We start from the raw sequence: 21,575 nt of genomic DNA, 5'->3' as shown, positions 1-21,575 counted from the left end.
GTTGTCTATGAACTAAGATAATTTTGTTTTTCAAAAACTTGATGGTATTAATTTTTTGGTACAGTGAGTAAAATTTATAATGTTGAACAGAATTGGTAAAGGTGGAAATGTTTGCTTTCTTCCCAATTATTGGGAAAAAGTATTCAGTTAAGCATTGTGTGAAGTTTGATATTCGATTTTCAAATACTCGCTTTCATCCAGTTAGTGAACTCCTTTCTGTTCCTCATTTCTTGAAAGTTTTTTTATTTAAAATGAGTGATGGATTTTGTAAAATGTTTTCTCTGTGTCTATTAAGATGACCATAGGATTGTAATCCTTTACTCTACTAAAAAGATACATGACTGATTTTTGAGCTATTAAACCAATCTTGCACTGATTCTTTCTTCTACCATCTCAAATCTTGCTGGTAAGCCTATTTAGTGGATTTTTCATTTGTTGTCGTCAACCCTAGAATTTGTATTCTTTCTGTTTCCATTTCTCTATGTAGATTCTCTATTTTTCAGACATTGTCATCTTTGAACATAATGCTTTGAACATACTTATAGCAGCTGCTTCAAAGTCTCTGTCCCCTAATTCAACAACCCAAGCCAGAGCCAGGATACAGTGAACAGAGCCCTCTCCCCACCACATGCATGTGCTGAACTTCTTTGGCTAAATATTCCGTAATTTCTACCATGAAGGCATCACTGGTAAGGGTCACCACCTCTTCTAGATCCTGTGTCTGTCTGTCTCCCCACCTCCAAATCAGAGTTTTGGATCTAAATAATCCTGGTTTGAGCTTAATACAACATCTGGTCTCACTCCAAGGCAGTTTCTATTGCCCGCCCCTCCCCCCACCCCTGAGCATAGATCATTGTTTCTTATTTGGGTATCTCATATTTTTTTTTGCTGAACATTGGACATTTTAGATAATATAGCAATGCTGGATTCTGATTTATTCTTGAGGTTTTTTTTTTTTTCAATGCTAAATTGCTCGGACATATACTGTAGACCCTATCTCTGCTCTTCCCGTGGTATAAGGCACCACAGTATCTCTACTAAATTTCTTTATTTTTATTTTTCAGCCTGACTTCCTATTGCTGTCTTCAAGTCTGCATAGGTGAGTCATCAGCTGATGAAGTAGGCAGAGATTTCGCTCAAATACTTTGAGCCTTTAAGGAGACTGCCCTCTGTCAACCAGCTGGGGAGAATATTCAAAGTTCAGCCAGTTCATAACTCTCTCTGGTGTTTTGCTTTCTGATGGGATCTAGACAGTCCATCCTATATATGTCCATATTTCAGTCAGCTAGAGATGCATCAGGAATTTACCTTGTCCTTCTATGAAATCTCTGGTTTCCGGAACCTCACGTTATATTTGTTACTGGTTCACCATTGCAACCTTAGGCCAGCAACACTGTAGTATTATATTGCTCATTTCCTACCAAATCTATATTTTCTAGTGGACAAACCAGTAGTCTTGTTCAAACCAAGTCTGGCTCTTAAGCAGAAAGGCTAATTTTCCCAGTCAGCCTACACTGGTCAAATTACTATTCTTATGAATAGCTTGTAAGTGATAACTTCCACCTTCAATAAGAAGGTCACAGGCTCCCACTGTCCTTAACCAAAGTTCTGGCAAGAACTATTTTTCAGCATAAACGCTACTCAATTTGTCATCTGCCTGTGGTCAATTTCAAGAGCCCTGCAATGGATGCTTTTGACAATTTTTTCGTTTTGTAGACTAAATTTTTATGGAGAGGATTTGCTAACTTCTTTATGCCACCAAAGCCAAAATCTCTCCTGTTCTAAATGATTGTTTAAAATTTTAATAAACACAGTTATTTTAAAGTCAGTCTCTGATAACAACAATATCTGGATCCCTGGTGGGGAGCTGGGGAGGGTGTATGTGTCTATTTTGATTGTTTGCTTTTCTTTCTGTATTCATGACGTATTATTTCCTAACGAGTCAGTTATTTTTGACTGAAGGCAGACATTTAGCTTTACCTGATGGTCAGTTCGCTCATGGCCAATCCAGTCTCAGAGCCTGCTTCTCTGGCTTCCCACCGTTACTTAGTTTTGAGCATCTTAGCATTCCTTACTTTCTTGCCTGTGTGTCAGTGTTTTTAAAATAAAAAGCTTAACCCTTATTTAACATTTTTAGTAGATTGCAAGGACAGAGGATCTGTATTCCTAGATCATCATAAGAAAGATACGAAGTCTCTAGTTTCTTTACCATTTGTCTTTCCGTAGAGGGCAGGACAGTGGTTGAGTCCAGTGTGGGTATGAGAGTATAGACTAGTATAGCCACGGTGCCTGGTTCAAATCTAAGCTCCACCCATCACTAATCACATATCCTTAGCTAAGCTGCTTAACCTCTTCTGGCCCCAGATTTCAGTGGGCTCGCAGCACTGGAAAGATTGAATCTGCAGTACTGGAAAGATGGAATCCGCAGCGCTCACACAACAGTCCTGCCGGCGCACCCAGTGAGGGCCTGCGCTCTGATGGTTACACACTCACCTGGTCTTGGACGTCCTCGTCGCACAACTCCAGCTGCATGATACGCTCGAACGGTCGGAAGAGAGCTTCGTTAAAGTGGAAATGAGGTGGCTCGTTCCAGTCCGTGAGCACCTCCGTCAGTATATCATGGATGAAGGAGACTGCCTTCTGAGACACATGTCTTTCCTTATGGCATGCAGCCTGCAAAATTCACGGGAGAGTCCAACACCCTCAGGACCTCAGGCAACTAAGAACCTGGTTCCTGAAGGTTTTCCTAACCCACCTTCCTGGAGGGAGGTAGAAGCAGCAGCTCTGCTAAAGTGAAAGATTTCAAGGATAAGCCTCAGTGAACAGCACACTAAACTGCATTTTAAATAATTTAACCAACTGATCAGACACATCTTCAGTTTCACTTTGAAGTTTCTAGAAAAATAAGAGTTTCTAATAACCCGGCTTCCCTGGTGGCTCAGACCATAAAGAGTCTGCCTGCAAAGCAGGAGACTGGGGGGTTCAATCCCTGGGAAGATCCCCTGGAGGAGAGCATGGCACCCCACCCCAGTATTCTTGCCTGGAGAGTCCCATGGAGAGAGAAGCATGGCGGGTTACAGTCCATAGGGTTGCAAAGAGTCAGGCACGACTGAGCAACTAACACACACACAGTACAATAATTTCTTCTTTTTGTTTTTCTCAGTAATGTGACATTTTTTTGGCGTAGTGTAGAACACGCTGACTAAATACACTGGAACCTTGTCTGGAAACTGCCCATGGTATCCTTGCTAGCTGTGCTTCAAACATATGAAGATCTGATGAGTCCTTTGTCCCTTGGGGATGTGGGGTGACTGCACCAATAATGGATTAATTGACTCACATCATTGTATCTGTGTCCTTTAGTAGTCCTCTCCCACACAGACCCTGGACTTGGACGTGTGACTTGCTTTGTTTATATAATATTTGATATTATATAAACTTTGCTTACATAATATTTGATAGCAACCATTAAATAAGTAAAGGACTGAATAAGTAATTCTGATTTGGGATTTGCCTTCTTGCTTTCCTTTAGAATCCTAAGAATTCCATGTGAACAAGCCAGGGCTAGTCGGCTAGAGGAGAGACCAGATGAGCTATGGTATAGCTCTACCAGATTAAGTGCTAAAAGGCTATACGGACCAGTTACCACTGTCAAACAGGGCAACAATTTTCCCATCAACTTAGACGTAGCCAGTCATCATGTATTGAGATATTTAGGTGGAGTTACCATATAATTTATCATATAAACTGCTTTCCTTTGGAAAGTCAAAGAGGTCCTAGGAGTGTTAATTCAGCTGAGAAAACCAGGATGTATGGTTCCCCTATGTAGAGGGAATATATTTAGCTATTAGAAAAGGGAGTCTGGCAGGAACAAAAGACATTTTTATGTTTGCGTACAAAAAAGAAGTGCCACTTGATAATATACACGTTTTGATGCTGCTCTCTCAGATCATCCCACCCTCGCCTTCTCCCATAGAGTCCAAAAGTCTGTTCTATACATCTGTGTCTCTTTTTCTGTCTTGCATATAGGGTTAGGTTGGATGCATGAGACAAGTTCTTGGGCTGGTGCACTGGGATGACCCAGAGGGATGGGATGGGAAGGGAGGTGGGTTCAGGATGGGGAACACATGTAAATCCATGGCTGATTCATGTCCATGTATGGCAAAAACCACTACAATATTGTAAAGTAATTAGCCTCCAACTAATAAAAACAAATGGAAAAAAAAAAAAAAAGAAGTGCCAGACTCAGGCTGGTAGCAGACCATGAGGAATCAGAAACTGGCTGTGTGAGGTGCCCAGCTAAGTCACGTGAGTATAAAGAAGGGTCAGGGCGAGACCAGGGCAGTGCCAGCCTTAGGGTGATAGGAGCCATAAGGTGTCATCAGAGAACGATGATGCTTGTGACCAGGCGATGTGGCCACAGGGCCCTTGTCCCCACCCTGCCTGGAGTCCCCGGGCCTCCCCCTTCCAGGGCGCTCACCTCCACCAGGTGTGGGGCCACGAGGCTCCAGCAGCGCATCACGTGGAGCAGGGGCCTCGCTCTGCTCCGCACGATCCTTAGCATGGCGTCCCCGAGGCGGAACAGGTGCAGGGCACTTTTGCGGTCTTGGGTGGACTTCACTTCTCCTACAAGAAGAAGGCAAGACCATAAAAGCCATCAATCCCAAACTCAGAACTAGTTTGACCTGTCCAAGCATGGCTAGAGGATGAAAATCAAGGAGTCACACTTGATAAGTAGGATTGTTTGGTGCAAATTTGTGACGATAGGAAAGGAGCCCGGATTCAAGAATGAACAGGAGTTCGGTCAACAAGATCAGAGCCCACCCATCTGCTCACTACAGCGTCCCTAGTGTGTGCTGTGACAAGCGTGAACAATGCTTGTGATAAGGAGGAATGATATCAATAGAAAGGTTAGGGCATCGGCTGCCCAGGCCCAAATCCTGGCTCCATCATTTAACAGCTGAGTTATGATGGACCGGAAGTTTACCTTTCTAATTCACCGTTTCTCATTGTAAAAGTGGGATAACAGTGCCTTCTCCTTAAAGTTACTTCAAGGATGAAATACGATCAATACTCAAAAGTACTCAGCACAGGCCTGGCACAGACTACCTGCCCTCCACTCTTAGCAACAGCAGCTGCAGTTATTGTCCCGTCGTTCACAGCCACTGTCCACCTTTTGTCCTTAACATTAACAGCACCTCTGAAGCCCTTGCCACGCAGGTCAGGCCCCTTTGCCACCCAGTAACACGTGATCTAACCTGCTTTGTCCTGCTTCTGTACAATCCTTGCTTGCTCTGATTTCTAGCTACTACTCTGCCACCTTAGTCTTCTTCACTCTTCTTGCTCATGTCCTCCTGCTCCTCCCACAATGCCCACAAAATGCTGATCACAATCAGCCTCTACCAACCAGAATGTGCCTTTCTAATTAGCCTGGCCATATCATGCAAACTTCAAAATGACAGTAACAAAAATCACTGACATTTACTGAGTGTTTACCCTGCATGAGACATTGTGTTGGTTCTGTGTGTCTTTAATTACTTTTATTTTACTGAAGCATAGTTACTTTACAATGCGTTAGTTTCTACTGTACAGCAAGGTAATTTGGGTATACATATATACATACATATGTATACTTTTAAAATATTATTTTCCAATAGTTTATCACAGGATATTGAATATAGTTCCCTATGCTCTACAATAGGACTTTGTTGTTTATCTTATATATAATAGTTTGCATCTGCTAACCCCAAACTCCCAGTCCATCTCTCCTGCACCTCTCTTCCCCCTTGGCAACCATAAATCTGTTCTCTGTGATCACTTTAATTTTAAAAGCAAACCTTAAGAAGTAAATGCAACTATTGCTACAAAGAAATTAGAAAACTGAGGATCAGAAAGGGGAACTGACTTGCCTAAATTGACAGCTGGTAAGTGGTTAAGGCAGTGTTTTAACTTGGATCTGATTGATTTGAAAGTCAACGCTTCCTTGCCCCTCACAGCTCTTTTTTTTTTTTTTGTAAGCTCAGAGTCTGCTGATTTCTCCATGCAAAATACTTTGAAGGTTGCCCCTGGGCTCAGAGATTCTCTGGCAGTTGGCTGGGTCTGGAAAGTTGGCTTTATATAGCTAAGGTTTTAAAGTCTATTAAAAAACTCACAGGAAAGCACTGTGGTTCTCAAATTAGAATCTGCAGTAAGAGTCAAAATTCCTAATGGTGGAAGGGACCTCAGAGGCTGTGCCCTTCAACCTGCCACCACCAGTGTGATCCTGGCCCATGGCTCTGCCTCTGCCTGAATTTTTGGGAACAAGGTGCTCACTGTTAACAGCACGACCACCTGGCTGTCGATGGACAGGTGCGTTTGTGAGCAAAACCCGCCACTCACTTGGGACCCACTCATGGGTGATTCAATACAGCGCTACCCACTCTCCCACATGTTGGCCTGCAAGAGGGTGTTCACCTGGTGTCATCCATGAAGACTGTGATTCTGTTGTTATTTAGCCGCTAAGTCATGTCCTAATTCTCTGCGACCCAATGGACTGTAGCCCACCAGGCGCCTCTGTCCACGGGATTTCCCAGGCAAGAATACTGGGATGGGTTGCCATTTCCTCCTCTAAGGGGTCTTCCTGACTCAGAGATTGAAACTGCATCTCCTGCATGGCACATGGAGTCTTTACCACTGAGCCAGCCACCCGGGAAGCCCAGTGATTCTGACCCACCATTAAAGGGTCATGCCCCAGGGGCAGTTCTTCTAAGAGCGGCCTGAGGCTTCTGTTGAGTGTTCCATTTTTCTCTCCCAGGCCTTTCTAGAATTTGAAGCTGCTTCTGCAAGTTGGCTGGACTAAGGCAGGTGTGGGCTTTGTGATACGGAGAAAAGTTTCTACCTGCATGTGAAGCTATCTACACCCTGAGTGACCACACCATTTCTACATCACGAGCAAAACTTAGCAGAACCACCAGTGGCAATACCTGCAACTGTGACGGCAGCAACATTTCCATTCACAAAGGATAATAACCAACCCCCTACCAGCACCGCCCACATGGATCATGTCTCGACTCTAAGTGACAAATCTGCACTTGAACTTGGGCAGGGTGACCGTGTGTGAAAGGAATGGGGGGTTCAAGTCTTCAGGCAGGCCGTTGGCATCAGAGATCTGGGCTGTCTGCCGCTAGCTTCATGGCACAGTTTCTGCAGGGAAAGAATTACCTGGCATTGCCAGCGAGTAATCAACTGTTTCTGTAACAGAATGGAAAAGCTGGGACTGCGATGCTTTCTTTAGCTGGTAAAGAAAACCTCCCAGAGCCATGAGGTTCAGCTTATCAGTAGCATCTTCAAAGAGCCTGGATGAAACACACACAAAAAGACTTGTTACTTAGAAACAATTCAGCAAAGTCTTTATGCAGAATGATTATGGTAATTTTCTTAAATGTGATTAATGAAAATGTTGTGTAAACACTATAAAGAAATGTATGGTATTGTTATATCTATTATTACTGAGTACAAGTCTGCTCTACTTACAAGATTTTAATCTGAGGGGCACAGACCATCCTAAAAAAAAAAAATCTTTGTCACCCCATGGCATAACTCAGCTGAGATGAGCACTCATTAAATGTTTGGCAAGAAATTGAACGATGGCAAAGCATCACTCACAGAGGCCCAACAACTGGGAATGGAATCCTAACAATTAACTTCGATTTCATAAACTATACTAAAGAAAATCCCAGTAAATTAATCAAGGCTTTTGTTGGGCTTCAACTGATGAGTGTAATGTTGGACTTGGCCTGGAGGAGGGTTCAGAAGCAGGGTCAACTTGATCTGTACGCCCCCTGGGGCAGGAAATGACCTTCTTACTCATACCCAGAGCCTTGGACATGGTAACGCTCAAGCATCTACTGCAATAATGAATATTCCCTAACGTGATGGACCTTGTAGTTTCTTGTTTTCCACTCTGTTGGGCACAGACATTTCTAGAAGGAGTTAGGGAGAAGGAGGGGAATGCAGGTAGCAGGGCTCACAGGAGGATCAGAGGCTCACTGGACCTCAGAATGATGGACCAAACACCGGTTTATGTGGCACTTAAGGAATGAGGTGAGTCAGCCTCCCTCTGCTCTGGGGTCAACCCGATGCCCGACCTCCAAATCCATGACACCAGACGGCCAAGCAGCCCTGTGGGGTGCCATGTGCTGTGAAAGGGTGAGTGTCTCCAATAGAAGCTGAGTAACAAGGCCCTGAAGAGGTGACATGAGGCACACAGATGGGAATCAGTGGATTAATCATTTGTAAATTATTGAAACAAATACATCTTTATTGTGGTCTGTAATTTCAATACCGTTTGGTTTCTAGATCTTAGTTATTTCTTTTTCTTCTTTCCTAGTGGGAAGAATATTAGATCCCACCTGACACCTGTATACCACTTTCCAGATTCCAAAACACTGTCAAAGCCACCCTAATGGTTAAACAGGAAAAAGGGATTATTGTTCTGAGTTAGTGGATGAAGAAACTGAGTCTCAGTGCAACTATTTACACAGACACGACTTTCCCGTTGGATGATATCAAAGCCAGGAGCGGATTCAGGTTTTCTAAACCCAGCCAGCAATGCTCTTCCTACATCTCTCTGTTTCCATGGGAACCGCACCGCACCTGTACTGGGTGGTCTGGGGCAGAACTACCAAGTATGGGGAGTAAAGTGGGGTGGTCTCCAGGTGAAGGTGACCAAAGCACTGTCCACATCAAGAAGGGCCACTAAACAGCTGGAATGACTGTGATTTCTCTCTCTTCACCCAAACGTGGTTGCTGGGCATCAATTTAGAATTGATCATACTCTTGGGTGTAGGATTTTAAAATATTACCATCAAAAAATAGTGAATGTTTACTATTTGCCAAGCTCTGTTCTAACTGCTTCAAACTTATTAATTTAACCTTATGGCTACCCTATGAGTTACTTTATGACTCTATTTTTGCTATGAGAAATCAGGGCCCAGGGAGAGGAAGCTGCCTGTGGACACGGAATAAGTGCAGAGCCTTTGCCCTGGATAGCCTGCCCTCCACTCAAAAGCCTCCAGCCATTGTTACTAGACAAGAGAGACAGAGGCGGGCTTGAAAAAAATGACAAGAGGCTTCCGTGACCGGCTAACAAATCAAGTTGTCCTGGGAATGATTTTGTGAGCAGAAGAGAAGGATATGGTGTGGTCAGCAGGGGAAGGGTGCTCTGTGGGGCAGGGAGAAGGGAAGGGGAGGGGGAGGGGAGCAGGAGAGGGGAAGGGGGGAGGGGAAGGGGGGAGGGGAAGGGAAGGGAAGGGAGGGGAGGGGCCTTTCATTCCCCCACCGCCCTGGGTGTGTTGGGAATGGCACGCACCTGTCAGCCTGCGTGGAGAGCGTGAGCACCACCTTGGCGGCACTGCTGCCCGTCATGAGGCTGCCCCCACGGAAGTCAGAGGCCCGGCCTCGGCTGCCTTCTCGGACGAGCTCCTGGATGGAGAGCGGCTGAATGACGGGGGCCGCGCTCAGGGAGCTCTCCTGCTCCAGGCTCTGCTCCTGGGGCGAGCCCTCACTCTCCGGGTCCCCAAGGAGTCCACCTCTGGGGGCCTTCTGGGGCTGGCTGATGGTCAGTGGGGGCTGAGAGGTGCCGTCACTGAAGTGGGTGTGTTCCAAGGTGCCCACGTACTCACACACCCTGCAGAGAGTCACACATAAGCAGCTGCTGAGTTGCAGCCTGCCAGGCCAGCATGGTCAACCCCACAAGGAGATACAGAGGAGCTGGGCCAGCCTCACGGCCCTCCTGAATCCTTCCCGCTCCAGTGAAGGCCGCGTCCCTCCCCACTCCCCACTCCCTCTCTCCTCACTATATACATTTATTTTGAGTTGGACCAGACAGCCTGGAGGTGGAGGTGGAGGTGGGAGTAGGGGGGATTCCTCGCGGAAAGTACGGGAACAAAACTCTGTTCATCTCAGTCTGTCCTGTCCAGATACTGGCTTATCAGGACTTGGGCTATTTGAACACATTTTCCCAAAGGGTCCTCTTCCTTCTCTGTCTTGTGCTCTAGTCAGGATTTGGGAAACATCTCCTTTCTCTGAGATCCCAGAATGAATATGCATACGGTGGACTGGCTCTCTGGCCACAGTGGACCCTCATTTCAGGGATTCCACCCAGCTTTGTCCCACTGGGTCCTGACAGCTCCATGTAACCCCCACTGGGGTGGAGTAGTCACCTGATAACAGTCAACTCAGAGAAAAGACACAACATGGTACAATCTTCAGCTTCCAAACAAACTGTTCCCTGCTAGGACTTGGGACTGGAGATCCCTCATCCCAGGATAAGTCCAGCTACTAGGAAAGACTACTTTGGATAATCTACTCTGATGTTCCATAATTGGGCCATTTTTTTGATCCAAATAAATCGTTCAGGTTTGCAATTTAAATCTTTTCCCTGTTTGCTTGTGAGAGCAATGGAGAACATCAGGTCACCAGCCCCCACAGTAGAACCCACTCTGCTCCAGACCGACTCGTCCTGGCCCTTTCACATGCTCCTCTCCACAAAAGCCTCCTGTGGGCTTTTCAACCCTAGGATCTTCAAAAGTCGACCAAACTCACTCAAGGCTGGATTTGCTTTGAGGACAATAAACAGAACCTAGGTTAGGCCACTGCCCTGGGCAAGATCAGGATGCCTGAGTCCAGCTGTGGGGCCGTCATCCTGCTACCGGGCGCCCCTCCACTGCTCGGCCAGAACTGAGCTTGGAGATGGCTGGGATGTGCCGAGGAGAAGGGTAAGAAGGCGGGCCGCCGCCCTGTGCCTGCTGCTGGGGGACGGCGGTCCTTCCTTTGCCGCAGGTCTGGCTGATTGCCAGCGCTGGGGGAGGAAGGATTTTCTTCTTGGTTGTGGGAAGACTGTAGCGCTCTTCCTTTATTTTACAGGTGTTGTGGGAAGTTCTTTTTATTTCGATACTACAAAGCTAAGAGCCAAATTTTTGGCCAATTTTGGCACTGAATTTTTTTGTCTAGCTAAATCAAAAGTTGTACTTATTACATATCCATGTAGGTTGTAAATCCATGGCTGATTCATGTCAGCTAAATCAAAAGTTGTACTTATTACATATCCATGTAGGTTGTAAATCCATGGCTGATTCATGTCAATGTATGACAAAAACCACTACAATATTGTAAAGTAATTACAATATTTTTTTGTCTAGCTAAATCAAAAGTTGTACTTATTACATATCCATGTAGGTTGTAAATCCATGGCTTCGTCTAGCTAAATCAAAAGTTGTACTTACTACATATCCATGTAGGTTGTAAATCCATGGCTGATTCATGTCAATGTATGACAAAAACCACTACAATATTGTAAAGTAATTAGCCTCCAACTAATAAAAATAAATGAAAAAAAAAAGTCCTTTCAATAAAGAGATTACTAAACATACAGGAATTTTATGTTACTGACACATGACCAACTTTTAGATATGCCTTATTCACCTAACTTATGTGGTCTTTTACCAGACTCTATTTAAGAATCAGTTTTTCTTCCCTGGGATAACATATCTGCCTCTCAGACAATGTCAAGTGATAATTCACTGTTTTCTAAATTCAGTTCTGTCACTCTGTTCTTCAATATATACATTCAGTTGGGCCCTTATTCTCTCTTCTCTTTTTAATCTCTCATTTAGGGTTTATCCAAACTCTGTGACTTACTGTAATCTATAGGGGCTTTCCTGGTGGCTTAGTGGTAAAGAACCCACCTGCCAATGCAAGGGATATGGGTTTGATCCTTGGGTCAGGAAGATCCCCTGGAGGAAGGCAGGGCAACCATTCCAGTATCCTTGCCTGGGAAATCCCATGGACAGAGCAGCCTGGTGGGCCACAGTCCATGGGGTTGCAAGGAGCCGAACATGACTTAGTGTCTGAGCACCATGGAAGTGCTGGCAGGCACGGAGTCTACTCCTTCCACGCAGCGCCCCCTTCCCCACCCTCATGGCAGGCAGGTGCCAGGCCTGCAGGGCGGGGATCCCATTGCGCACCTGAACACATGTGGCCAGCAGTCGGGGTTGTGGCTGCCCATCTCCAGGCCGACACTGAGGATGGCGTCCATGCACAGGACGTGGGCTGTGTGCAGCCACACCCCCTGCAGCTTCCCGATCTGCTCCAGTTTCTGCTCCACTTTTAGTTTCACTGCATCAGAAAGACATTCATTACAGTCCAGTCCAAGTAAGGCAGACAGAAGGGGAGGGAGAATGGAGGGAAAGGAAAGAACTCGTGCTTGTGCAAGGGCAACAGGAAATCGGAGATGTCACTAGAGGTCACTGGCAGTGAAATCTTCAATGACATGTCCCTGGGGCTCATCATGCAAACTACCCATCCCACAGGCCCACAGACACTGGTGATACCAGCTCTGCGGTTTCAGAAGCGGATGGAGTCAAGGATTCAAGCTGGGATCTGGGTCAGTCACAGCAGCGAGGATGGGCTTTGAGTGCCAATCCCAGCTAAAGCCGTCTGTGCCCAGACCCATCCTCTGCCCTTGTGTACTCATACTGAAAATAAGAAAGAACTCCTGGCAGTCAGCAAGTCCTCTCTGAGGTCTATTTATTGTTAGGTGTTCACAATGATGATCACCTAAAACAACATGCATGTACACTCTGAGTACCACGATGATTGCTTTATAACTGAAAATGCACACATTTTACTCCCAGAGTTTACAGTTATACTTGTGATCTTCAAATAATACTTTAAAAATTGTAGATAATGCATGAGAAAGGATGTAGAAGGTGACCGAAAAGGTCAATTATGCACAATGCCAAGGAAGGGACAAATGAAAGCATCCTCCTCGAACCAAGGTGTCCAGTTACTAGAAGATGGGTCTAGTGGGATAACCGAGTCCAGAACCCAGAAACACAGCACGCTCACGTCAGAGGAAGCCAAACCATGCTCCTACTGTAAGGGGCAAACTGATTTTTAGTAAACTATCATTTGTCTCCTGGATGTGATATTAATTTAATTTTTTGTCTATAATTCAAATATTAGCTCTGGTTTAATAGTTTTTGAAGATCTTTAAATGGTTTTATGTAACTTATAGTTGTACATTTTAAGTGCAAGTGTTTTTTGCTGTTAACAGTGGGGATGTGTGAGAGTTGGTCTGCTTTCACATGGGTCTCTATTACTCAAGTTTGAGGAACACCAACCTAACCTGTATTTTCTCAGCTAAAAATATGCCAACTCTTTCTGTGACTACTTATTTTCTGTACCTGATACACCGTTAGCTTAAGTCAGACCAAGTTCCCAATTTTTCCCTGTTTGCTGCCTGCCATTCATCTTCCATTGCTATGAGAAAGGCTACTGTCTTATCTAGATAACCATCTGTTTAATTGATGAGCTGATTTTATCAAGTTAAAAATCAACTCTTTCCTGAGTTCACAAAGCTCGGGTTTTCTCCAACAAGAGCAAAGTCTTCCTGAGCCTCCTCTTGGGAGTCCTCCATCAGTGTGATCCCCGCTTCAGAACACAGGCTCTTCTGTCCTCCCCCTGTAGCCAGAGGGGTCCTCAAATGTGCACCCTAGGAAGTTCCGAAGTCAGTGGTCAGAGAACGCCAGAGGTGTTTAGAGCTGAGTCGGGGGGCCTCTGGCTAGCAGCCACATGCACTTTCTTAGTCACCAGGGGCCAGTATATCTCTCATCTTCACAGGGATTTACTGAGCATCTGGAGGATCAGCCCATAAAACAGACCCAAGTCTGTGGTCGGGCAGGGCCTCGTCATCAGTGGTGTATACAATGTGCCGTGTGTCACATGTGCAACAGGGAGGAGTGTGTCTGCTTGTGTGTGCAGACCTCACAGAGGTCCCTGTGACCCAGAAGGACTCTGGCCCTTCTGTCCCTACCTTGTGCTATGGCATCAGTGGGTTCCTGGGTTTCCTTCTCCTCTTTCTCCTCCTGGACACAGGAGGCAGCTGCCATCTGGGCGAGGGCTGAAGCGCAGTTGGCTGCAACTCCTTTAGAGAAAACAAACAAATCACCCTTTAACTGACTTTATTCTCTAGCCGTTCATCTGGCAAATCTACTTCTAAAAGACTTGTCCACCAGGGTCACTCATAACGCATTCCTCAGGGACACCCCTCGGGCCACGGGTCAGGAATACTCCACCTGCCATACCTAGAGCGCAACTCAGCCGCGCGGCTTTCCGCAGCCCATCAAGGCTCATGCAGATAGCATCTCGTTCTTTTTGGTTCTGTTCTTTGATGCCTTCAGCTCCCAAGATGAAGGCCAGCCCTTTGGAGCTGCCGGCCATTCGGCCCGTCAGAGGGGTTGATAAAGTGTCGATCAAGTTCTTCCAGCAGCCAATCAGAATATAGCGAGCAAACGCCACACCTAGAATGTGAAGGGGCGTGAGTTACCTTCCGGAGACAAAAATGACCTGGTGATGAATGGCATGGGATTCTCTGGCCATCCCATTAGCATTACTGAGGGGTATGCAATTTTACTACAGGAAATACAATGGAATGGATATCAGATTGGGTTTCAGTTTATGCTTATAAATAATGAATGTGGCGTCAGCAGCTGGGTGATGCCAGTAACTTCTATCAGGTATTTTCCTGCCAAGACCAAAATCTTAATTCATTTATGTTAGCATAAAAAGCTGCAGCATAATAACTTAATAGATGATAACACACACAATGGATGCATATTCATAAACCCAAGACCCAAGTCACTACCTGCCACCGTGGAGTCATCAATTCTCCTGCCCTGGGTGAAAGGAGACTCCATCGAAGCTGAGGCCATCAGCTGCCCTCCAATTGCACTGCTCTCTAAGCCGTCGATATCTGTCAGGAAAAAGGGCAAGGTGTTTCCCCCCCTTTTTAAAGAACACTCTAGTCAAAAACAAATAGCTATCACAATATTCATTTCCCCCCAATGAATAGCCATGAGATCCATTATGTACCAAGTATATAACCACCTTTTATCAGAATGTTAAAAATTTTTGTTTTATCCATTCAGTACAGTTTTCTTTCATTGCTAGAGCTTTCTTCTGTTAGGCTGATGCATATGCATATTTTTTCTTTGAAAAAATAAATTCTGCTATCTCTGTTATTAGAAAATCTATTGATTTAGAATATTCTGACCTTCGAATACTCCCTTTTATTCCAAACCAAGGCATTATTCCCACATTTTATTTGTACCAGGTTACTCCAACATGGATCTTTCAGTACTTCCTCATAAGAATTAACAGGAGGATAAGTCTCTTTGGTAAGATTATCATATAACCTGATTGGAAAGCACCCACCACAAGGGAAGCCCAAGAATACTGGAGTGGATAGCCTATCCCTTCTCCAGCAGATCTTCCCTACCTAGGAATCGAACCAGGGCCTCCTGTATTGCGGGCGGAGTCTTTACCAACTGCGCTATCAGGGAAGGCCTTGGAAAGCACAGTACCTTACTAATAACACTGTACCATTTTCAAAGTGTTTTCACTTAACTTTTTTATTAGATCTTCCCAACAACTCCAAGTAGGCAGGCAGGGTAGGTATTATTTTTCCTATTGATATTTCACAGAGGAGGAAATAAGATTTCAAAGTAATTAAATTGCCCAAGGTTATGAGGCTGGCAAAGGAAGAAATCGGACTTAATATTCACATTCTTCATACAGTGTTATGTGTCAGTTATATCTCAGTAAAACTGGGTGGGCGGAAGGCAGTGAGAAATTTCTGACCACTACAGTAGGAACAGACTAGTTTCACTGAATTAATTTGACTGATGGGCAAATGGTCTAAGGACACCCTATAAACTGCCATGTAACACAGTTTTGTCTCCTGCGTGCTAGGTAATGAACTGATGAATTCAAGTAACACAAAGCTTATCCAAGTGCTAAAATCCCCAGTTGTACAGAACACTCTGACATGACATGACATACGGGATGGCCACAGGTAGTAGAGCGCTGATCACCAGATCGCAGCTATTGCTTTTCCTTGCACAAAAGGAAAAGACCAGATGGACGTTTGTAAGCTCTAGGTTAACTGCTGCAAATTCACTTGTCTCTTCATACTTGAAATTTGTTACAAAAAATCACAGAAACTAAATCTGTAGAATTCTTATGAAAAGCTTCTGATTTTCTATCACTAAGCTAAAGCTAGATAACTTTTCTATGGATGAAGCAATTGAACTTATTGTTCCATTATAAAAGAGACAGCTGATTAACAGTGATGACCAATAAAAATGGCTCCTGTGAATAGCCTGGTATTTGTTCATTTTTACATCTACTAAATGACTCCTTGTACTAAGGTTCAGGGAAGAAATTCAGAGATTAATTTTGGCAGAAAGGATGGTATTTGAAAATTAAGACTGGCAGGTTTAGGATCCTCACCTAAATTCCAAGGCACTTAGAAGCTCTGGGCAGGACTGTAATCTCAGTCTGAAGGGAGTTTGTGCAGTCAGATGGAAAACAAGCATTGCTTATAGGCAGACTGATTAAATGTCTCATAAATGTCTTCATAAATATGAATTCCTATTTTTAAAATTGATGTAAATATTATCACAATTAATAAAATAAATAGACTCTGTGTAGGGCCGCACTCTACTTATCCTGTCAGCAGAAGCCATGAGATGATCACTCAGATCAGGAACCAGTCTAGGAACTCACATCAAATACAGGACGAGCCTGGAGATCTAATTTATTAAGGTTCCTGATAACCAGTCCAAACTTTTGAGGAACCCCTGATCTTGACCTGACATTGTGGTTATACCATGTAAAGCCATGAACGGCTGCTTTTGCCAAAATGTTGCCTTATGACCACATCCCATACTGCTTCCAAAAATTTCTAATAGATATTAAAACTCTGGATGCTAAAGACACAGATTCTGGGCAACTATCTTGCATTCTTTATCTAATATTTTTGTAACTTTTAATTTCAAATTTCAGAAGTTACAAGAATAGTACAAGGAACTCTCCTTGAGTGAGTGCTGTATTAAGTGTGAGACATTATTAATATATGTGCGTATTATTGATATGTGACATCACACACACATATATATCATAGATCCACCAGTTACATTCACCTTGCCCCATTTATTCCACAATTCTGTGTATGTATCTGTATTGTGTATATACATATATATCCTTAACAAATTTAGAATAAGTGGAAACATCCAGTCCTTTTACCCATAAATACAGTATCACTTAAGTTAAGAAGTTGATAAAATGTTATTTTGTAGTTCAAATCCATATTCAACTTTAATCAACTGCCCCTTCATGGTTTTTAAGAAAAATTGATTGGAATATAGTTGATTTACAATGCTGTGTTAGTTTCTGCTATAGAGCAAAGTCAATCAGTTATACATATAGCCACTCTTTTTTAGATTCTTTTCCCATATATGCCATTACAGAGTATTGAGTAGAGTTCCCTGTGCTATACACAAGGTCCTTATTAGTTACCTATTTTATATATAGTAGTGTGTACACATCAATCCAATCTTCCAATTTATCTCTTCCTGCATTATTTTTAACTCTGGTACAGCTGGGAAGGTAAGGGAGGACCTCTGATACGGACAAGAAATGGGGATGAAGCCAAGTTTAAAATCAATCATTTTACATTGCTGGCAAATTCTCAGGAGCACTGAATGATACAGGGTATCTATTATGAAAGTTTCCAGGAATAATTCTGGGCTTTGCGCCCAGACAGTACTTCATATCCCCAGCAAAGGTCTATGGTTTGATCCCAATGGACATGGATGCTAAGTAATTCATAATCTAGGTTTCCCTGGTGGTTCAGATGGTAAAGAATCTGCCTGCAATGTGGGAGACCTGGGTTTGATCCCTGGGTAGGGAAGATACCCTGGAGAAGGGAATGGCGACCCGCTCCAGTATTCTGGCCTGGAGAATTCCACGGATGGAGAAGTCTGGCAGGCTACAGACCATGGGGTCGCAAAGAGCTGGACACGACTGAAGGGACTTTCACTTTTAATTCCTAATCTAATGGGGCACAGTGAGCCTGCACAGTCCCACACGGAAGAAGGACAGAAGCTGTTGTGAGGTGAATTCATAACACTTCCCAGGAACAGTCACCAGTGGCCAGGGAGGCTTTGTGGGTGCTGCTTCAAAACCTGAGCCCTCCCACCCCCGAGCGCCATGGAGTTCTGCAAGCAGCCACTGACCCGTCAGCATGGTGATGAGGGGGAGGCTGTTATCCTCAGGGCTGCCCCAGTAGCCGGCTTCTCCGAGCATGTTTCTGTCGAGAACCTGGTGGTAAAGTTCCTCAATCCAGGCCTGGGAGAAGACCATCAGCACCCCACTGGTCTGGACCTGCTTCATGAACTCTTTCTGCAGAGAAGATCACAGCATAAAACGACCAAATACGACCCCCTGCAAACAACAGGCTCCCACGTCCCTGGAGTCATTGCTTACAGGAAAAATGAGACTCTGCTGATTGGGCTCAGGAGGTGGCGAGGGAAGCGGAAACTGCGGTGGAAAGGTCACAGACTTCATGAAGGTCCTTTCGCTTGCCTGATCCTTTTAAGGAACCTACAGCAGGAGTGGGCTTCCCTGATGGCTCAGTGGGGAAGAATCCTCCTGCCAATGCAGGAGATGTGGGTTCAGTCCCTGAGTGGGGAAGATCCCCTGGAGAAGGAAATGGCTACCTGCTTCCAGTATTCTTGCCTGGGGAAATCCCATGGACAGAGGAGCCTGGTGGGCTACAGGTCATGGGATCGCAAAGAGTAGGACACGACTGAGTGACTAAACAGCAACAGAAGCAGCAGAGATACTGCACTTGATATTTTCACTCTCTGATGTGTGGGAGGATTAGAAACTGCAGAGAGATGTTTCAAAGCACCTCCTTCTCACCACCCCGTCAGCACCAGAGGTGGCCTGTCCTCCCTGAAGGACATACGGGTCTCAAGAGATACCTGACTGACACTCATATATATATATATAGCCACCACTCACCCTCAGAAGTGTACAATCTATCCATCATTTATCAGACAAACGATCCCTTTAGGCAGCTTCATGGCTCCAGGCTCTCAAACTGGTACTAGGGTCCACTCTGGAGGGGCCTGCTCACGCCAGGGAGCCAACCATGAAAGAGGCCCTCCTATCACTATCATCGCCTTGCAGAGGGGCTTTGTTATCAGCATCAGCCAGCTTGGCTCTGGGTCTGAGTACGTCTCAGTACATTTCGGAGCCCGGTGAAGGGTTTTTGTAAACAGCACACCTTCATTTTCTGCAAAGGGGACCATTCTCAGCACTTTGCCTGTGCTTACTTAACAAGCTGATCACGTTTTTGAATGTGTCTTATACACGCGTGTTTAATGCCACCCAATGGAGTTACAGGCCACTGGCAGGCAGCCAGTGCCAGGGACACAGTCTTCGCTCCTGGAACCAAGTGGTCATCTCTGTGGTCCACTGCTGTGTGCAACCTGCACGAAGGCTCCTGTGGATGCTGAGTGCCCGCGCTCCACAGCCCTCGGGCACAGCCGAGCCAGCCCTCTCTGGCCCGCGGCGGTGGCTGCCAGCCCAGAGGCTGCCGCTGGCCCTCGGCAGGCCTGGGCGGGGGAGACGCACACTCACCATGGTGCTGGGCGCCAGGGCGGGCCGCTTGCGGTAGTAGTCGCCGTGGGACAGCTTCAGGTTGAGCAGCAGAGCGCAGTGCGCCGCCGAGTACAGGCTGTCCGCGTTCATCAGCATCTGCAGGCCCAGGCTGCTGCTCCCGTCAAACCCGGGTGAGTGCATCATGCCTACGGGAGGAAACCCAGAGACCTCACACAGCACGCTGGGCAGACACTGCTGACCGCCCCGTGGACCGCCGACCAGTCCCAGGCATGGGGACGTCTCGGGGGACAGCAGCCAGCGGGGAACAGCGTCAGGGCAGGTGTGCGCCCCAGCCTGATGGGGAAGAGCACGCATTCCAGAGTGACCCTACTCGGGAAAACCTTGTTGGTTACTCCCCAGGAGATTTGGCAAAATCACTTAAACCCTTCTTTATCTAGAGATGGGCAAAATAACTGATCACCTCTATCTACTGCTCAAACTTCCCTGCTGGCTCAGACGGTAAAGCTAGTGTCTACAATGTGGGAGACCCGGGTTCGATCCCTGGGTTGGGAAGATCCCCTGGAGAAGGAAATGGCAATCCACTCCAGTACCACTGCCTGGAAAATCCCATGGACAGAGAAGCCTGGTAGGCTACAGTCCATGGGGTCACAAAGAGTTGGACACGACTGAGCAACTTCACTTTCACTTCTCAAACTCTCCAAATCACAATACTAAAAAAACCCAACATTCCCTCCGCCTCCTCTTACTCCCCTCAGTCATCCCTAACTGTCTGCTGTTCCTTGACCTCACCAAGCCTGGACACGCCTCAAGGCATTCACATTTCTGTCCCCTCCACACCTACCCCACAGTGCTCTCCCAAGATCTCTGGATGACTTGCTGCCTCCTTCATTCTTTCAGGGCTCTGCTCAAGCGCTAGCTTGTCACAGATATTCTCCACTAATTCCATCTAAAATAGCATCTGGCCCACTACCCTCATCCTCTGCAATATTCCTCCTCACCAGGCATTTTTATTCATTGCCCTAATGGCATTTATTAATAGATTTTTGCTTACTGTCTGCTATTACTACTATTACATAAGACCTATGAGAGGGAGGGATTTTATCAGTTCTTTTCACTAGATAACACCAGTGCCTAGAACAGAGTCTAATACATAGTAGATTCTTTAAAATTATTTGCCGAATGAATGAAAGTGAATAAACAAGTCCACCTTGGCAACTAGATGCAAAACATTTAAGATGCTTAGTGCAGTAACTCATAAGCACAAACTTTTCTAAAAGTGGGCTTCCCTGGTGGCTCAGACGGTAAAGAATCCACCTGCAATGTGGGAGACTTGGATTCAATCCCTGGGTTGGAGAGATCCCCTGGCGAAGAGAATGGCTACCCACTCCAGTGTTCTTGCCTGGAGAATTCCATGGACAGGAGAGGCTGGCAGGCTACAGTCCGTGGGTCTCAAAGAATCGGACACAACTGAGTGACTTTCATTTCACTTCACTTCTTTCTAAAAGTAATAATGTTCCTCAAAAGCTAAACACATAATTACCATATGACCTAGCAATTCAGCACTCTTAGGGGTATACCAGAAGAACTGAAAACAGGAATTTGAACACATATCTATATGTTAATATTCACTGCAGCAACTAACACAAATAATAATGTAATATATTAGAAAAACCCCTTTGAATTAGGCACTTGAAAAGGGTGCATTGCATAGTATGTGAATTGTATCTCAATAAGAGCTGTTAACACAAGGGAGTCACAGATGTAAAGAACAGGCTTCTGGACTCAGTGGGAGGAGAGGGTGGGATGATTTGAGAGAACAGCATTGAAACATACATCACCATGTGTAAAATAGATAACCAGTGCAAGTTTGATGCATGAAGGAGGGGACCCAAAGCCGGTGCTCTGGGACAACCTAGAGGGATGGGCGGGGAGGGGGGGGCGTGGGAGAGGGATTTGAGATGGGGGGGCACGTGTGTTCCTACGTCCGACTCGTTGACATATGGCAAAAAACCATCACAATATTGTAAAGTAATTATCTCCAATTATAATAAATTAAAACATAA

The 21,575-nt window shown here is 45.3% G+C and overlaps 1 protein-coding gene across 5 annotated transcripts in view; it reads right to left on the bottom strand.

Annotated features, from left to right (window-relative positions):
• The window catches only part of ARFGEF3 (ARFGEF family member 3), a 177,181-nt gene that overhangs the window by 40,474 nt on the left and 115,132 nt on the right, over positions 1-21,575 (bottom strand). For all 5 annotated transcript variants that reach the window (XM_043888248.1, XM_043888249.1, XM_043888250.1 and 2 more), the window contains 10 exons: positions 19,531-19,697; positions 18,120-18,285; positions 14,687-14,794; positions 14,127-14,342; positions 13,856-13,966; positions 12,006-12,156; positions 9,350-9,667; positions 7,201-7,334; positions 4,481-4,626; positions 2,494-2,673 (listed from right to left, as the gene is read on the bottom strand). In XM_043888248.1, the coding sequence (XP_043744183.1) occupies positions 2,494-2,673; positions 4,481-4,626; positions 7,201-7,334; positions 9,350-9,667; positions 12,006-12,156; positions 13,856-13,966; positions 14,127-14,342; positions 14,687-14,794; positions 18,120-18,285; positions 19,531-19,697 (1,697 nt within the window). The remainder of the gene's footprint in view (positions 1-2,493; positions 2,674-4,480; positions 4,627-7,200; positions 7,335-9,349; positions 9,668-12,005; positions 12,157-13,855; positions 13,967-14,126; positions 14,343-14,686; positions 14,795-18,119; positions 18,286-19,530; positions 19,698-21,575) is intronic.

Source organism: Cervus elaphus, chromosome 26, assembly GCF_910594005.1.
Source record: "Cervus elaphus chromosome 26, mCerEla1.1, whole genome shotgun sequence".
Lineage (NCBI taxonomy): Eukaryota > Metazoa > Chordata > Mammalia > Artiodactyla > Cervidae > Cervus > Cervus elaphus.
Note: the sequence above shows the minus strand (reverse complement) of the source record. Positions and strands in the feature narration are given on the sequence as shown.